The sequence below is a fragment of the Ixodes scapularis genome, unplaced genomic scaffold, assembly GCF_016920785.2.
Source record: "Ixodes scapularis isolate PalLabHiFi unplaced genomic scaffold, ASM1692078v2 PGA_scaffold6__148_contigs__length_123643588, whole genome shotgun sequence".
Classification (NCBI taxonomy): domain Eukaryota; kingdom Metazoa; phylum Arthropoda; class Arachnida; order Ixodida; family Ixodidae; genus Ixodes; species Ixodes scapularis.
In genome coordinates this window covers 104943936-104962528 of record NW_024609881.1, presented here as the reverse complement: position 1 = coordinate 104962528, position 18593 = coordinate 104943936, and the positions used below count along the sequence as shown (strand labels likewise).

The window sequence follows — 18593 nt, the reverse complement described above, 5'->3', positions numbered from 1 at the left end:
ATTTTAAAGTGCTATCATGTTTGAAAGAGCTGATTTATTGATTGAAACACGTAGCTCACGCGTCACTGTGCAGTAATAAATCTATAATGTTATTCTACTCGTAATGATGTTGGAAATGTCGGGTCCTCTGGTTGGGTAATATTAAGTTAGCTATATTGCCGGTGTATGAACGAGAACATATTTTTTTATAAAAAACGTTATACTATGTACCGGGAACATTATCAAATACAAATTCGCGCAACATCACTCATCTTGTTTTTGTTGATTTCCCCTACCAATATACACTTAATGATTGTTCTCATGGTTTTCGAGCACGTCAGGCACGTAGCCAGAAGGGGGGGGGGGGCATGGGGACCGCCCACCCCCTCCCTGAAATCTTTTATTTTGCTGGGACCTCCTCTCCCCCCCCCCCCCACCATACAGCATTTTGTCATGGGCGCCCCCCCCCCCCCCCCCTTCCCGAAACCAAATACTGGCTACGTGCCTGCAGCACGTCGTAGGTAACAATGCGTGCAGGCGAAACCAATGTTACTGATTTTGGGCTCAATATTGGAAAGGCAGCGTATTGAGTCGTAGCAATATTTTAGTAATCGAAACGGTACCGAGGTCAGGAGTCAGTCGACGTGCGCCGATTGCACAGAACTCATATTTATGCCGCGGATATCGGGTGGCCACAGTTTATCTTACCATTGCCAAACGAGCCTGAAAAAAAGCAGCGTCTGCGCCTATCTATTTTTATCTTTCACCGAATGTGCGCGTCACTGCGTAATCTTCAAGGCGTAGCAATCCCTTCATCTAAAAGTTGAGAGCAACGGAATAAATAGGGTCGACCATGGACACTGCTGGAGACGACCAAGTCATTGATGTCGACGCACTCGCGCCCCGGCTCGAGTGCGTCGACGTCCAAATTCAACCTAGCAAAGTGTGTTTATTTCATTATATAAAGAAGATCGCAACTTTTTTTTAAATATAAATTGTAGAATGGCGATGAACTGGGAGAGCAGGCAGTCATTATATATGATGGTGAAAACAGCACAAAAAAAAACGCGGATTACGAAGATGAAGGAACACGACAGTACAGTGCTGTACTCGCAACTGAAGATTTTTAATAGAGAGAACACCGACAGAAGTACCATACAGAGCATGTTAAAATATTACATAATATTGCATACTCGCGAACCTTAAAGCATGTCAGTAATCTTCATTTCTACCCGTTCACTGCATCGTCCTGTCGTGTTTGCTTTTCTTCGTATCCAGCGTTTTTTTTTTTTCCACCATCATGCACACATTGCAATATTTTTCTACCTGAACGCACATTCGATGAGAGATTAATCTTTCTATGTACGGGCGCCAATTTTTGCAGCTCGTTTTAAGCTCTACTGTTCACTGGGCTGCTCAATATAGCGCAAGTTAAAAAAAAAAAAAAACACTCGAAGACGGCTAGATGCATTCGGAGGCACTCGCGAGAAATGTCCTTTTGTTCCGAATCTTCCCACAGATTTATCTATGTTACTTGGCTGCTGAATAATTCATCAGACTCTATGCATAAATATTAAAGTGTGCATTCTTTTATATCTCAGATTCGAAACCTTACCCACCGCAATGGCATCCACAGCCTACCTGTTGGCAAAGCATCAGGACGTGCAGGAACGACTGAGGAAGAAAATTAAAAGAGCTCTGATTAACGACGTAAGCCGCGAAGACTTGTTAATACCTATAAGGGAGCACAATCTTTTGGGCCATAATTTCCTTTTTGTCTTGTAAGTTAGGGATTCAATAAGCCACAAAAATGCAAGGTATTGCAAAACGACTTCCTCTTACAGAAGTTTAGGTATCTTGTCCATAAATCACCAAACAAGTACCAAAGTTAGGCTCCACTGATGGTAGTTTTGCTTTCATCTGCCATTTTTGGGTCTAAATCGCCAAGCAAGTATTAAAGTTTAAATTCACTTCTGTATGCTCGGTTTGCATGTGGAAACTTTGTTTCGCACGTGGAACTTGTGACCCATACGTGGACAATGGGACATTTTTTGGAATTTTCGGCCGCCACAACCTTGGCGAGGGAGGATAGATGGAGCTTTTGAAACTCCTAGAATAGTGGTTTGTCCGCAGGGATACATTCGTGCGTAACAAAAACAGCGGCCCTCTCCACGAAGCTTATACAAACATTCCTGATAAATAGCGTTGACTAGAAGTTTAACTTTGCATTAGCTTTGTTACTACCGTAGATGCCTCCCGCATGAGAGACGAAACGTCTAATGAAATTGTTTTTGTTTCTGTTGTGTTAGGTCGGCGCTCTTATTTTAATTATGGCGTCTCCAGGCTTTTGGATTATCTTTGCATTTTGACTAAAGTCTGGCACTTTAGCGAATATGTTGCGGCTCAGAAAATAAACAAAAGAGAGGCAACATAGTCAGTTTGGCTCCTTAGTGAAAATGTTAGGCACCCTAGGATTTCCCAGCTTGTGCCAAGATAAGCAGATAGGTGTGGTAACTAAGTAGGCAAATCAATTATCATACTGATTGAAAATTGAAAGTTTTTTCTTCACCGCTTGTTGCAGGACGCAAGTGCGAAAGATATTCTCAAGGTGGAATACTTGGACCAAGTGATCAGCGAAGCACTCAGAATTTACCCTCCACTGTCAGGGTAACATATTCTTACAGCCCCAATATATTTTCTTCTGGTTCTCTCATATCTAGAGCCCGTTGAGTTCTTAAAATCAATAAAAATAAGAGCTCTATTGTACTATCGCAAAAAAAAAGTATTATGAAATTCCTCCGTTTGTAAAGAAGTGCGTCTTGATTTATGAGTGTTTTTACAGAAAGGCAATATATGAATGACATTCAACTCCTGACGGGCGTAAATATCGCTTAGTGAACCTTGGTAAATCGAATTATTCAGTTCCCTTCGTCACACGCGATATCTGGATCCGTTAATCCGAAAGCCCGGCTAATAACAGTAAATCTAGTCGTGCGGTTGAAACTGCAAAATGTGTGTTTATATTATTATAGAACTTTCTTTTAGATTTCGGAGAGGACAACACAGTGTAACCGTATATATTGCCATAATACGCAATTTTGATAACCGTTATTTGTTCTCGTTGCTGCCCTTTAGCCCGAAGTAGAATCTTTAAACAGAGATTTGGAAATCGCTGTTCACTTGTGCAAGCTAGATTTAATGACATATTTGTTTCTGAATGTTGAAAGTCATAACGCCGGTAAAACAATCCTAGTAATGTGTGCATAAATTTCTATCAAAATACTTTCCAGAACATAAATTTGGGATTTCTCAGATTGGAATAGATGTAGAAAATATCAGCTCAATTAAATTACTAAATTGAATGGAACGTACGACACACGAGAAAACGCGCTTTAAAATAATTACTTAGTTATTACTTTACTAGTGCCTTATCATGAATGGCACGAGTGAAGGACGTGTGTAGCAGCTGCTCTGCGACATTTCACCACGAACAGCAACAGATTCTTTGCTGTGTGTGTTCGACTCGCTTTTGCTGCATGGAGATCAATATCGTCACTGATGACTACAACCTACTCATGCAAGAAGGGGTAAGCCAGTTCAAGCGTAGAAAATGCATCAAGCAAAGAAATGACGATGGCGAATTCGCTACGCCTTGAACTTCAACCATGGATTTTAGTATAGATGCGCAAACGAACACCGACAACATTCCATGTGCTAAAGGTTCATCGATATTCAAGAAAAATATTCAAACGGTGCTCGAAGCATATGTCGACAACTTCGCACATCTGAAAACGGAGAACGTCTCGCTACGCGAGGAGCCTAGGATCAAGGATACCTTTTCTTTGTTCATAAGCCAATAGACCCATCTCGCCAGCTAGTTTGAGTACGCCACCGCTGCCGACATGCATTGTGGGAGCTGTAGTATTTCTGCACGCGCGACAACCCTGCTGTAGGTCTGCGCAAGCAGAGCACGAGGCGGCATGAGCTATCTCGCGAACTGGCGTCTGCCTCCTACGAACTACAGTTATGGCGGCGTCACGCATGCGTGGAACGCTTGGTGAGATCGGTCTATTGGCTCTACGAAAACTTCAGACAGAGTTAGCGGTTTTCATCCGTCGTATGCCACTGCAGCTACAAATTGTCCCGCCTTGTATACAAGACAGCCGAGCCTACCGGGTACTCAAAAAGCGCTGCCAGTTGAGACTTCAACAAAAATCATCGGTCCAACTGAACCCCTTCCGCCTGCATCGTCTCCAGCTCTACGACACTCTGTTCCGCCAAGCACCGTGGTTGGTGACGGCTTCAACATTGTCAGCCGCCGCAAGCACAGAAAACCATCTGTCGGAACTTCGAAAGCATAATAGGAACCCGATTCAACATGCACCGAAAGAAGTGGCCTTTTTGAGTCAAGACTGTCTCCGTACACGAATACGGAAGACGTTGAGGACTTTGTCGCCGTTAATTGTTTTGCAAGGTAGAATCTCTGTTTGCAAGAAATTGAAAACCAAACTTCCTTATTATGCGTCTTTCCACATTCTCGTTGACAAAGAATAATATGAAACAAAAAACAGCGAATGTCTATGACCAGAAGCCTGCGCCTTCAGGCACTTTTTTGGACTTCCTCCGGTGTTACCCCACTTCGATAGTGTAGAAAGAAATGTCGGGGCTGCTGCTGTTGAAACCAGATGCATAACTTTTTTTTTATTTCAGGATTTTATTAGTTTCGCGGCCAAATACCATAAATCATATTGCCTGTTGAAGTAAAGAGATATGCAGGAATAAAAAACGTGAGCATGGTCTTACCTTTAAATATGCGCTCTTCGAAAAGTAAAACTGCTTTTTTTTATTGCTCTTCAAAATCAACTCTGTGTTTCGTGTCAAATAATAATCCTTTCTGAAACATGGTACCAAACAAATCACGATGTTCTTGTAGTACCGGGTTCTAATAATTCATTTTTGAATAGAAACGTAAAATTAGGGGGAGATGTATGCATTTATGTAAAACAATATAATAGGTGCGAAATACTCGATGCCTTTAACAAAATTGCAGATTACTGAGAAATCGTTAGTGTGAATCACGGACGTCAGTTGTTCTCTCTTCGGTATCGACCGCCAGCTGGGAAATTTAATAATGTTTAGTTTTCCCTGGAGAGGTACCTTGATTAATGACTTTAAATAACAGCTCACTTGTTCTGGGTGGCGACGTAATTGTATATAATCTAGAAAAGTCTTCCCGTTCGTCATGACTGAGGAGTACACGCAGAAGTTGTGGTTTTTTAATTTGATCCCGTCTACCACTTGAATTACTCCTTCTACGTCGAGTGTCATTGGCGTTTTTATTACCAATAAAAACACTATAGTTCGCGGTGCAGGCGTTATTAGTAGTGACATGAGCGATCATTTACCAATTTGTTATGTTGTCAAACTCATGATTTCTCAAGGAGCGTTGATTAACTATACAGTTTCCAAATCATAATTGACCGCCAACTGCGGCCCTTCCGAAACACAGTCATGGAAACAAGACTGGAGTTCTGAATTTTTAAAGCATTGCGTCAAACGAAGCATATGATAGGTTTATAAATATTTTAAAACAATTTAGATGGCATCGTTTTCTTATAAGACGGTTACTTCTAAAAAGCGAATAAAAAAACTATGGGGCACCCCAACTATTTTCATCATGCTAAAAAAAAAGAATGGCTTATATCAGACTTACCTATTTGAGCATAATGACGGTGATCTTGCAGTTTTTAAGAAATATAGCAGTCAACTCACGCCTGCACTAAAAAAAAGAAACAGGGTACCGCAAACGTCTTTTTTGTGACGTTCACAATAAGCATCCTGCGTTTGTTTGGCGGTCGATAAACAAATTGCTTAAACGCAGCAAACAGAAAAAGTTTAAGAGATGAACTATCACTTCCTGGTGAAACTGTGTCCGGAATACAACTAGCTGAGCTCCTTAACTGCCATTTCAATAACCTGCCTTTTAGCGGGCACAGTGAGAATGCATCCTCGTTCACCTCGCACCGCGCAACAGGCAATTTTCTGACAGCTGAGAGGCGAATTGCAAGTGCCCAGTGTATTTTTGCGATAGAATAACAACAATAGCCGTCACATAGACGATATACAAAAATGCATGTTAAATTTGTAATCGATGTTGTGGCCCCACTTTTGGTATTCATATGGAGTTTTAGCACACGCTAGCGCTACATTTGGTGCTTGCGTTAGCACACGCTACATAAAAGAATTTTAGAATAGTGTTTCTTGGCCGCGACGCAAAAGCCGAAGCATCTCGCACTTGCAACGCCACCAAGATACTGTCACAATTTTAATTTTAAACACTAAAAGCTGCAACTTGAGAAAATACAAGTTTTCCCGTTCAGAGTAACATTTTAGGATTGTTTAAACAGGAGAATGCGACGCGAGCGGTCGTTTGGTTGTGTCCACTTGCGTTGCCTCGGCAAGACGTGTCCCCTGCACTGATCCTTGCACACCCTAACTTCGCCGAGATCTGTCAGCGCGTCGCACGCATCAAGTTACCGGTGTTGGTTGCCCACCTTACTGAAGTTTCCCAACATAGTGCACTGTCGTTCCGTATCGAAAATCGCAGTCGCGGGGATGCCGCCGACGTCGCGCTCACGAAGCCTGCTGAAGCGGTCGCACCAATGGTCCTAGAAGCCGCCATATTTTAACTGTGCTCGTCTTGGCGTTAGCCAACTTCTTATCGCGAATCCTTCTTGGAGGAATGCAAAGACTCTTTGCGTACGCACGAAATTTCCCAAAAAATAGTGTACGCTACAATAGCGCACGCAAAGCGCAAAACATGGTTAGCGTTCGGTGCATGCGCAGTGGCGACGACGCTGTTTTTGCGTAAACGAAGCTTTAGTGTACGCTATTTTAAATCTCTCTAATATTTAACTCAGTTAAGGTGGCGATGCAGGCGAGTTGGTTCATGGCTTAAGAAATTGGGAACAACGCGCAAAAAAGACGAGAACAACGAGAGTAGAGCACAGGACAGCGCTTGTCCTGTGCTCTACTCTCGTTGTCCTCGTCTCTTTTGTGCGCTGTTCCCAATTTCTTAAATCAAACTCAGCTTTGTCGAGTGGCCAATTTTCAGATAGCATGGAACTCGCGAATGTTTCAGTGCCGCATAAGGGTGGAGACAAAACTTCAGTCACAAATTATACACCCATCTGCGTTTTACCGATGTTTTCAAAAGGGCTGAAAAATTATATCACATTATTTAGACTAATTTTTTTACCCAGAATTCAGTGCAAACTAACTCCCAGTTCGGAATTAGTACAAGAAAGTCCACGCAATACGCTTTCGTATTGCAGAATTAAATAATTATGTAAAAGACGGAACGTAAACAGTTGGTAGTGAAAGGTTTGACTGTCTTAACCATTCAACGTTCCTTGATAAACCTTCGTATTATGGTATTCGTGGCATGCCTTTGATACTTATGTATTCATAATTAGAAGGTCCTGGGCAATGCGTATTTCTGAATGATCGTGTTTGTTTTCTTTGCAACTCTTAAAGTTGAGTGTTCACCAGGCCAGCATACTCGGTCCTCTGTTGTACAATGTGCATATAAACGATATATTTAATATTTGCGACCAATCCCGCATTTTTATGTATGAAGACGACACGACCGTATTTCTGTGCACGTCGGATATGGACGAACTCATAACCAAGGAAAACTAAGTTTTAGAAACGTTTCTTTCGTGGTCAACAATTGATGCTCTGAAGATAAACACTTTAAAATCTAAATCAGTTGTTTTAGACCTGTAAATAAGCACGTTACTAGTAATTATCATCTAAGATTGGCACCAACTAGTTTGAAACAGTCAAACAACACAAAACGGTAGGTGTCATTTTTTTCAGAACATATGCAATGAGATCACCATTAAAGGGCAACTCCGCTTCATTTTTGATATTTAGAAAACTATGCAGCCCTCTTCAGTATTATATAGGAAGACACCATCTCAAATATTACGATCTAATTCCGTCTATATATTTAATAAACTGGCCAACAAACTTTCAAATGAGCCAAGTCGCCGAAATTTGCCAACTCTAGCGTGCGACGTGAGGCGCAATCGTCAACGCAGTCAATGCGACGGAGTTGGAGCGGCGAACGTTGAGCCACTACGTCAGAGGCATGACTACTTCATTCTCACGTTTTGTTTGTTTTTACTTCTCAGAGCGAGATTGAGCGATGACGTCATGAGTTTCTCCTCCCGGTGTTGGCTGAACGGTGTCCACGTGATCACCGTAACGCGGATGCGTTAGTTTGCGCTGCCCTGCGCGCTTATCGGTCTGTTCTCCGCTCTCCCTCCCCTCTTTCGCGTTCTCCCCCTCCCCCTCCCCCCGGGACATCACCGTCCACGCCTTGCGAAGCGACCTGCCCTGCCTGCCCGCGTCGCGTGTCCTGTACCTCGCCCCCACGAACATCCGAAGACCACGTGGTTCGACGTGACGCGGCCATGACACTGACGACACAAAACCAACGTTGCCTGACGCAACCGAAGTTTCGGTTTCGGTATCAGCTGATGTTTAAATTAAGATTAGACAAATAATATTCCACATCTCGCGAACCAAAAGACGTACAGTTGTTTAGTAGGGCTTTGTAGAATGGAATCACATGTAAGCCTACATTTTTCGGAATTGAGCGGAGTTGCCTTTTAAGAATACCTAGTTAAGAAACTGTCAAAAGTAGTTGGCAAAACTTGAGGAAACAATCCGCTTTTGTTTCCTCTAAATATTAAAATGCAAAGTTTTCACGCTCTGTTTAGCTCAGAAATTGACTATTGTCATTTGGTTTGGGGCGCAACGACTAAATATAATGTTACCAAACTTACGATACACCAGAATAAAATGCTGCGTTTGGCTGCAAACGTGCCTTACAACACTGATTACTTTCGAAATTCAACGTCATGAGCATTGCTGGCGTATACGAATACCGTTTGCTATGTACTTATTTATTCTCAACTGACGAGTTAATTTCGGCAAAACGTGAATCTTTTATCATATTCGATTCAGAGAGTTCTTGAGTGTGCATTATCTTCGTACCAATTACGAACTGGAATCAATCGCTAACAACCTGCCTAGATTAGTTAGCAAGTTCATTATAGTATTGCATTATATTCACTGTTTAAAAAAATATGTACCCGCGTTTCTGTGTTCATACAAATTATATTGTGTAGTGTTTTTATTACCGTGCCCTGAAAGTGCTGGGGCACCAGACTCACTCAAGTTACCTTGTGGAAGTTTTTTCTGTAGTGTCCTCAGCACACAAGTATTGACATGAACAAGCTAAATGCCATTAGACTTCCCGTTTAGAAAAGAAATATAAACAAAAACGTAATGAAAGAGCAAAGAAACATTTGGAATAATTCTATTTTACGCCAAAAGCTTCATCTCCAGAACGTGCAAGGAAGATTACGACTATAATGGTCTCACAATTCCTGCCGGCATCTCAGTCATAATTCCCGCAAGCTCCCTGCATCGCGACCCTGAGTTGTGGAGTGAACCTAAAAAATTTGATCCTGAAAGGTAAGGAAAACTAACTTTGTTTCACAATTATTCATTTTAACGCCCTCTGGTTGTGAACCATGGGTGGCATACAAATATATTTAAACCGGGTTAAATCTACATGAAATTTAAAATCTTAAGTTATTTACAGTGAAACCTGGTGTTTTAAAGAGAATCTGTAAAAAAAAAACTGTTCTTGTGCAGCAGGTCTCACAATGAATTCTTCCGTTCTGGGGTAAATTACAAGTCGTAGAAAAATTTTGTACAGCATTGGTTATTAGTTTTCGATGTATATTTCTTCGTGCAACAAAGATATATATTATTATACGCTAACTTTTACTGCACTAGAACTGCTAAACCCGCACGTTTCCATATATTTTTGGAAAGTCGACATTTGCTCGAAAATGTATGGTATTTTAATTTTTAGTAATGTTTGTAACATGACTTAGTAGTTAATATTAGGCTTGTATTGCGCCGTTGCCAGGAAGAGAAATATAAACAAAATAGCAAATAATTATTAAAGCAAAGTCTAATAATACAGAGTAAGCATATAGAATGTATCTTAAAAGTTAACATTTGACAGAGATCTGTCTCGTTGAGAATAAGAAACTATTAAAAAGTTCAAACACAAATCAAGCCCTTGTATAAGGAACCCACGTTTCGAAGCCAATTCGGTCTCTTCAGGGGCGACTACGGCTATGGCTGTTAAGAAGCTGCGCCACTTTATTTTTCTTCTACTACGGTAGGTATCTGGTATTTTTCTACGGCTGTACTTTTTCAATAAGGTGGCGAAGCCCGTTCACCTATGCGGATGTCAAATCTCCGAGAGACCGATTGATGTTTTATGGCGTTGCTCGAATATGACGTAGTTTCAATATACCATAAAAGAAAACAAAAGGAACACCGCTCCTCGGCGGCCATAGCCGTAGTCGCCCCTGGAGAATCGCGTACGGCTTCGAAACTTAGTGTTCATATAGAAGAGCTTTGTTGGTGTCTCAACTCTTTAATAATTAAAGTATTTTGTTGATTAAAATTATCTTAAAAAGCTCTTACGCATAATAAACATGTAAGTTTTGGCGTTACGCATGATATATCAGTATGTACAACCACCTAACCCACCAGATGATCTTAAAGCAGTTCCTTTCGTCTACAATGGGCCCTTTTAAGTGTGTATATCCTCTAGGCTATGCTTCTTTTTATCTTAACGTGATTGGAAGTTCGTAAAAAATTAATTGATTTGATTTGATTTAATTTGAGCATACAATGCGATGTTCTACTCAGTCGCCATCGGATATGGTTAGCACTTTATCCTCTCTCCCTCGTTTTTCCTTCCTCGATGTTTTGCGATTTAATCTATCAATAGGCTCGCAACATCGAGTTGTCTTTCTTGTTAAGGCTGGCCCTGCGATCGCTTCTTTCAATATTGAGCCTAGGAAAACAAATGCGTAGTGACCTCTGTGTGTATAAAATAATAAATAACCGTGGGCAGTTTAAAGGCAGTTCAGGAAAAAGGAGAGACAAGATCAGCCAGATTTTGAAATTTTTAAATCGCAATGCTCGACATGTCAAATCGCAAGGACTTGACATCTCGGTAACCTTTACAAAACGGGCAGGCCATCTGTGAATGGAGAGACATTTGTCACCATGCTAGCCACATTTTACACAATCCTAATAAGTAAAATCGTCGTGTGCCGTATGAAGTAAGTATAAATTTGCCCATAATTATACTTCAACTGATGTTGAACTGTAACTGCCGATTTACTTTTGTAATATCGCAAAGCACACTGAGCTTTGTTTCTTATACGCGTCGCGTTAAAACAGATGATAACAACGCCATCTGCAACAACAACAAACAAGGATGAGTCGGCCTACGTAATGCGACAACTTCCATGTGCTTATCACTCATATTCCTTAGGAAAACATTTTTCTTACTCAGGAAAGACGTCCCATGCCCATCTATTATACCCATATATGCACCACTCCCGAAGAAAACGCTTTGGCTTTGGACATTATTAGATTTCTGTCTGATGCTTTTGAAACTAATCACAGTGTTTGACATATACCAAAGGGCACACTTGATATTCCGTAGAACAAAATTAGAATGTCTGGAATTAAGTAATTGTTTAACTAAGAGGTAAAACTGTCGCTTATGTAGAGAAATGTCAATTGATACTATGATCAATATATTATACAATGCTAGAGTGCAGTTAATACTATGCCCAATACGCAGATTAAAATACTCGCAGTGATTTACATACATAACAGTTCCAAATTTGTTTGTTTAATTTTATGCTCACGTTATTTAGATATACAGGGTGATTCTTTTTCAGCTGAACAGGTTTGTCTTATAAGGCATTGAAAACTACAATAATATGGTTTGTGCAGGTGAGTTATACGGCCTGGGGACATAGAATAGGGGGTTGATCTTAAGAATAACTTGGTTAATTAACTACAACCGGTGAATTAACGGTATAGTTGTTAAAAATAAACATATGCTTTTGATTAGAAACTTGATGAGCACCATAAAAAACGCGATATTATCAATACTAAAAGGACTTAGAGCAAGTGGGAAGCACGGTAGCGTGCTAAAGTTACCACCCGTGCAGCAGCAGCAAGGCTACCGGCGCGATAATGCGCCCGCGCGGTTTTCTGTCAATTGTCATAGACCCATCCTTACGCCTGCACGGGTGGTAAGTTTAGGGCGCTACTACGCTTCCATCGCACGAAAAACCTTTATAAATATTTTTAGGGTGGCTTTCGATGAAGCTCAGCAAGTTTCTAATTGAACCGTACGTATATTTTCATTGATTTAAAAGTTCATCGACAAATTTTATATAAATATTTTACTTATCTTGACCATTAGCCCCTATATTATGTCCTCCTCGCCGTATAACTCATCTACAGAAACCGCGTCAGTGTAGCTTTCACGGCTCTTTCTTAAAGAAATGTGATAAGCTTCAAGTACCTCTCTGTATAGCTGTGAACACTTTATCTAGTCATTTCGAGATGTTCTTAATTCACATTCTTTTTCATATTGATCAGATTTAGCAGTGATAACAAAGGTTCGTTGAATCCCATCACTTACCAAGCATTCGGAAACGGGCCAAGATCCTGCATGGGTATGCGCTTTGGTCAAACGGCACTCAAACTTGCACTCGGCAAGATTTTGGCCAAATACAAGCTGCATCTGGATGACCGACATCTCAAGGTAAACACGAATATCAGGATCTTGTTCACTTTTGTTGTAACCACAACCGCCGGCACCAGTATTATAGAGATATTGTCTTTCCACCGCTCGGGTTGGTAACCAAATAGTGCACACAAACGAAGAAACAAATACGAGAGAAGGTTGTAGACATCACAAGCGCTGACTGACAAATGAATGTTTATTGGAAAGCAACACCTAGAAACCGCAACCACCGCAAAACCAAAACAAAGCAGAAAAGCAATTAACAAAGAGAAACACCGACCACGTGAATGCTGACTCAACACGTATTAATATATTATCTATTTTTTTTGTGTTTTGTCCTTGTGAATCAGAATTGATATGGCCGGCGGTTCCTTTTGCCCGGTGCTTTTTTGTGTTTATTTATGGTGGTTGTATTTGCGGGGCTTTTATTTTAAAAACAGTTTCAGCTGTCAATCAGCGTTTATGCCTTTCGATTTTTTTTTGTATATTTTGTGCACCTTTTGGCGGTAAACAGTACCGTTCAGGAAAATGCGTCTCTGCTGTGAAGGCGCTTTTTGGACATCGGATGCTGAAACAAGTGGCATAAATTGCATTTCCTTTGTGTTTATGAAACGTTTAACCTGTTCTAAAGTTATTAAAAATCAGAAATTTAAACTTTCGTCTGACTTTAGTTGGTGAAAACATTCGTTGTTTGGGAGATGTGTTTAAAATAGCATCGACGTAAACCGCGAATGTAAAGTATTTGCTTCGTTTTGTTCCAAACAGGAAGACGAATTGCCGCTGTCAAACTCTCTCATATTTTCGGCTCCTCGTGACGGTGTCTGGCTCAAACTGGAGAAGGTTGAAAGCTAGCATTGCAGACAAAAAATAGTGCGCTTGGAGAAGGCTGAGTGACACCTGCCATGAATAGCGAAATGGGCAACCAACATAGCGTCCCCGCAAGTTTATATCTCTATAAAGAATAAATGCTGAAACCTTATTGCGTGTTGGGATTTCTAACTTTTTAAAGATCAGAAGGTCATTTTCACCAAGGTTACATTTATGGTGAGGAAATGTCCAGTAGTAAGCTGGAACTGCAAATACTCTTCACAGAGGTTAGAAACTTACGAAAAAAAAAGAGGGACATTGAAGACGAACAGACAGGACAGGCTCATTGAATATATTAGAAACTCTACAAGCCAGGACACGTTCGTCTGATCGGCACGTGTAGAAAAGCAAAAAGGAGCAAAGACTGAGTTTGTTCACGACAAACTATGTACTAAGGCTACCGCATATACTAAGAATCAGGATAAAAACCAAAGTCTGTCTTGTCTGTTTGTCTTCAATGTCCCTCTTTCTTTATCGTTAATTAGAAACCAACACGCTCAACCATCTACAGGTCAGAAACGTTTACCTAAATTATAAGTCAATGGATGATCAGGTGTAATATATATCAGAAAAAGAAGAGCACTATGAAAAGGGACTTGGTCCTACTAAAACATTGAAGGTGGACGTGCATGCTGCGCCGCCACCAGAACACTGTCCTAGCAAGCAGTAATGTATGTTGAATTACAGCAGGGTAGCTTTGAGTCACAGTCACGAAAGTCATACTCATCATTTTAATAAAACATCAGCAATTATAAGAAAAGTGCAAGACAAACAGCGGCTAGTGTGTTTCTCACCACAGCAAATCAACATCGCATCGCCAAACTCTCACTGTACCCGAATGCAGAGGACCCGTGAAGTAAAAGCAACCCCGTTTTTTGACCAGCAAAAATAGAGTGCGCATCGCAGAAAAATGGAACTTCGTGGGATGACCGCGTAGAGCGGTGCAGTTAAACTACAAAAGTTTAAATGCATGACCTGGCCTGGACAGTAAAATATGAAACAAATACAAGAATTGTTTTGCAGGACATTGTCCGCCTGGACCTAGTATTTTTCGTACACCAAAAAATGACATCGTGGGAGTTGGTTTTATGTTTCTGTTAAAACACACTTGTCAACAGGGAAGACAATATTGTTTTCTTTTTTCTAACAACTTGTTTTCACTGAAGACAATTGAAGACGTAAAATAATAAACGTCATTATATACATTGAGTATATTAGAAACTCTACAAACGAGGAATGTTTGTGGGAGTCGGCACGCGTCGAAAAGCAAAAAGGAGCAAATGCTAAACTTGTTCCCGACAAACTATATATTAAGGATACCGCGTATACTTTGAATCAAGATAAGAACCAAAGACTAAGAATAAATGCACTTACCCCGACCAACTTTAGGCCTGCGGCGGGGCAGAACTGACATCAGAAAAGCATCCAATTAACTATAGTCACATTAAATGCACGGAGTGTTATGAACAAGACTTACCACCTCGAAGGTGTACAATTACGGCGTGATACTGATGGATACCTATGTGGTCGTAATTACAGGAACATATTTGCGACAGAAAATATCGGATTTCGAAGATTTCCCTCTCGAGTATAATGTACTACCGCGTGATAGAAATACTAGATGTGGAGGGGGGATATTTTATTTATAAAATGCACTCTAAAATATCAAGCAATAACAAACATTTCATATCACAAAACTATAAGGTGCTAAATATTTGTTGAGAGCTGCAATAATCTGGTCGGTGGAGTATGCAGACCGCCGTCCGCAGCTATTGCTTTTCATGAAAAAATGGATGACTTTATCACATTGCACGTAAATGAGCTTACGAAACTAATTGTTCTCAGAGATTTTCACTTGCCGCATATTAACCGGATAGGTAAAGTTATCGAAAAACAGGGCGGAAAACAAGATGAATACATGCTGAAGATAACGCCAAAGCACGCACTCGAACCCATCGTCCGGGAATCTAAAAGAAGACTCGTAAATTTATTTTAGACCTTTGCTTGCTTTTTTTGCGTTTTTCTGATTACGAGGTATCTGCTGTAGATGGAATGCCAGACTATAAGCCGGCGTGGGCTACGGTAGCATTTAATAGCGGGCTATCAAAAAAAAAATGCAGCGCGTGTCTACGACTTTGCCAGAGGCGATGACACATCAATTTTAGACTATCCTGGACTGTCCTTGGGTGTCGTACGTCATAACGATGATGTGAGAAGCGTGTGAGAACATTAAAAAAAAACGGTGAATGACCGTTTAAGATTGTACATACCGCAGAGTGTTTAAAGATTAATACGACAAACACTTGGGTTCGAACTTAACAACTGTCGTTTTCGATGTTGCTGTCCCCAAGACGAGCCTATGATGACGAGGGTAGGGCTTTTGGAAAGCCAGTCTTGAAAAATACAAGTGCTTGTTCATGAAGGTTGGATTCGCTGATGAGTTTGAAGGTGAGGGACAAGGGGAAAAGAAATGAAGGTTTTATTTTGTGTATCTTATAAGTGACCTATGTTCGGGATACAAGTGTGTATCCGATGTCTCGTAACTTGTTCTTTTGTTGTAACTGTAGGTCTCTTGGTTGAAGTTCAGTGATAGCTGTAGTCGACATTAGATGTTTGGGTGTATGAGAGTTCGTGTAAGCAAAAAAAGTAGCTTTGATTTTTGTTCCGCAGTCTCGGGCACTGAAAAAAGAATCGACGTCCATTAGCTTTCCTGCACCCGACTGTTAGCAAGCGAAGATCACACAAAATAAACCCTACGATAAGTAACCAAAAAGATAAACCAAAACAAACGAGATCCTGATCTTCGTAAGCATACGTATACTTTTTTTTTACTTTTAGAATTTTTTTATTAGAAATAATATAAATATTACCCCACAGGACGAAGAAAAAGAACGACGTTTTGTCTTGGTTTTTTTTTTTGTGTTTCAGTAAAAATGTAATGAGTTCCCGTTCAAATGTTGCAAAATGGAATCCCGGCGTTCCTTCGTTCCTCTTAAAGGAACGCTTTCCAGGAACGCCGTTCCGTACAACACTGCCTGTGGCCATACAGAACGTATACGTGGCTGTCTAGCCTGAAATAGGCCGTCACTTATTTATTTGAGGGGCCGCCGCCAAACAGTACGTGAACTTTCGCTCTTTCCTTGACAGAGTATAGTCGTAGCACCTAACGCGTATTACACGAACTCGAAAAGCCACGACAAAAATACTGACGCGACAGATGACGCTAGATTTTTACTTTTCAACTTGACATATGGTAAGGCGAACAAGTCAGCGTAACTGTGCGCGGTGTTCAGGTGCTGTTGCAAGTCGCTTTTAAAGTAACTCCGTGTTCGCGCCTGAGCTGTATACGATTTAAAGGTGGTTTCATCGGAGGATTTTTTCTTGCTTCAAACGTATTGCAAAATCGAGTACTACAATTTCGGAAACAAAGAGTTGCTAATGCACGACGAAATCATAAAATCAATGAACGGCGGAGTGTTGCAATACGACTCGAGTACCAGTATCACTATACCTAATTTAACTTTAAGTCCGCCCGTAGCTGACGCTACAGTCCCACGCAGCCAATTAAGCTTCGCGAAATGTGCATCGTTACGGCGCTCGCTGTCTTCGTGGGTTTGCTACCACCAATGACGCACAGAAAAGAATGGAACCTTTTTTGCCCACAAAGTGCGAAGATTATTATGATTGGGGTTTTATGGCGCATAAGCAACTTTGGCCATATTGCGCCAGACAACACTACTTAAGACGGCTTTACTAGGAAGGAGATATTGGAGAGTTTTCATGGTAAAGTTACAGCTGATGTATATATCCGGCCTTTTTAAGAACGTCAAAAACATAGTGAAGTGATAGAAAAGGATGATCACCAAGCAGAAACAAAGGATGAAATGGAAGGATACCTCTAAAAAGCTCAGGAAAGCTTTGTCGGCGATGTTGGTGATAAAATCTACAATGCCATAAAATGCATAAAACTGTCAGTACTTCTCCACAATGGGCAAAGAGCTTTTCGCGTTCGCCACAAAGAAGATGTAGATGAGTCAGACGTGAATGGCCAATCCTCAGGCGGCATAAGAGAACCTCCAGTCGACGTTCCTTATGGAACAAGCTCTCCAACAGAGCCAAGATGGGTTTAATGACATGACGTTTATTGTTACACTCTACGTCCCACTCCGACTGCCATGCCTTCAAAAGTGATTTCTTCCAAAGTGGCCTTAGGTCCTGATAGGGTAACCCGAGAGATTCAACACGGCAGAGAGTTGGGCGAGTTGGTTAAGCATCTTAATAGGTGGGAACAGCGCAGGAAAAACCGACGAAGGACGAGCAGCGCTGTGTCTGTGCACTTCTTCTACTCGTCCTTCGTCGGTTTTTCCTGCGCTGTTCCCACCTATTAACCCGAGAGATGTTGCCGAGTCCTTTGCACCTGCAGCCAGTTTATCTGCTTTCTCATTCCCTGGAATTCCGACATGACTGGGAACCCAGCAGATTATTATGGTGCTTCCGAGTTCGAGAGCCCGGTTTATTTTAGACCGTATATTTAGTAAGAAGGTTCTTTGTGGGAAGTCTAGAAGAAACAGCCTGTATCACGCTTTGTGAATCGACAAAGAGGATAGCCTTTAATATGTTGTAACTCATGATATGTTCAATGGCTAGGGAGACACCATAAAGCCCTGCAGAAAAAAAAAATGCTTGCCCTACCATCAATTCGCAAAGCTTTCGCGAAGGCACCAGAATATACGGCACAACAAACAAAAGATGAAGATTTCGACCCTTCGGTATAGAATTCAGTATAATCTCTATATGTCTCATGCAATGATTGAAACTCCTGCTGCAGGGCTTGAGGGGAAATAGCCAAATTTATCATACTTTGCGATCTACCAGTCGCAGAAAATCGGCAATACGTCCCACGGAGCAACTTTTTCTTTGTGCTTTAGTATGACATCATCATTCAGTGGAAACTGGAGAAAGGCACAAAGACTTTGAATGCGGAAGTTAATAGGACGCACGATACGTGGCTTGTTTTCAAAAAGTTGAG

The 18593-nt window shown here is 41.1% G+C and overlaps 1 protein-coding gene across 1 annotated transcript; it reads left to right on the top strand.

Moving 5' to 3' along the window:
• The first annotated feature begins 1602 nt into the window (after window positions 1-1602).
• Window positions 1603-13549, top strand: LOC8041592 (cytochrome P450 3A16-like). The gene is made up of 5 exons (XM_040205694.3): window positions 1603-1689; window positions 2561-2646; window positions 9388-9528; window positions 12550-12715; window positions 13463-13549. Exons 1-5 carry the CDS (start codon window positions 1603-1605, stop codon window positions 13547-13549), a joined length of 567 nt encoding a protein of 188 aa, XP_040061628.1.
• Window positions 13550-18593: the final 5044 nt, after the last annotated feature.

Excerpts from the sequence above, each read along its gene's own strand:
- LOC8041592 (XM_040205694.3), top strand. The coding sequence starts at position 1,603 with ATGGCATCCACAGCCTACCTGTTGGCAAAGCATCAGGACGTGCAGGAA. Across the intron at positions 1,690-2,560 it reads AAAGAGCTCTGATTAACGAC|GACGCAAGTGCGAAAGATAT; the intron begins GTAAGCCGCGAA and ends CGCTTGTTGCAG. Across the intron at positions 12,716-13,462 it reads TGGATGACCGACATCTCAAG|GAAGACGAATTGCCGCTGTC; the intron begins GTAAACACGAAT and ends TGTTCCAAACAG.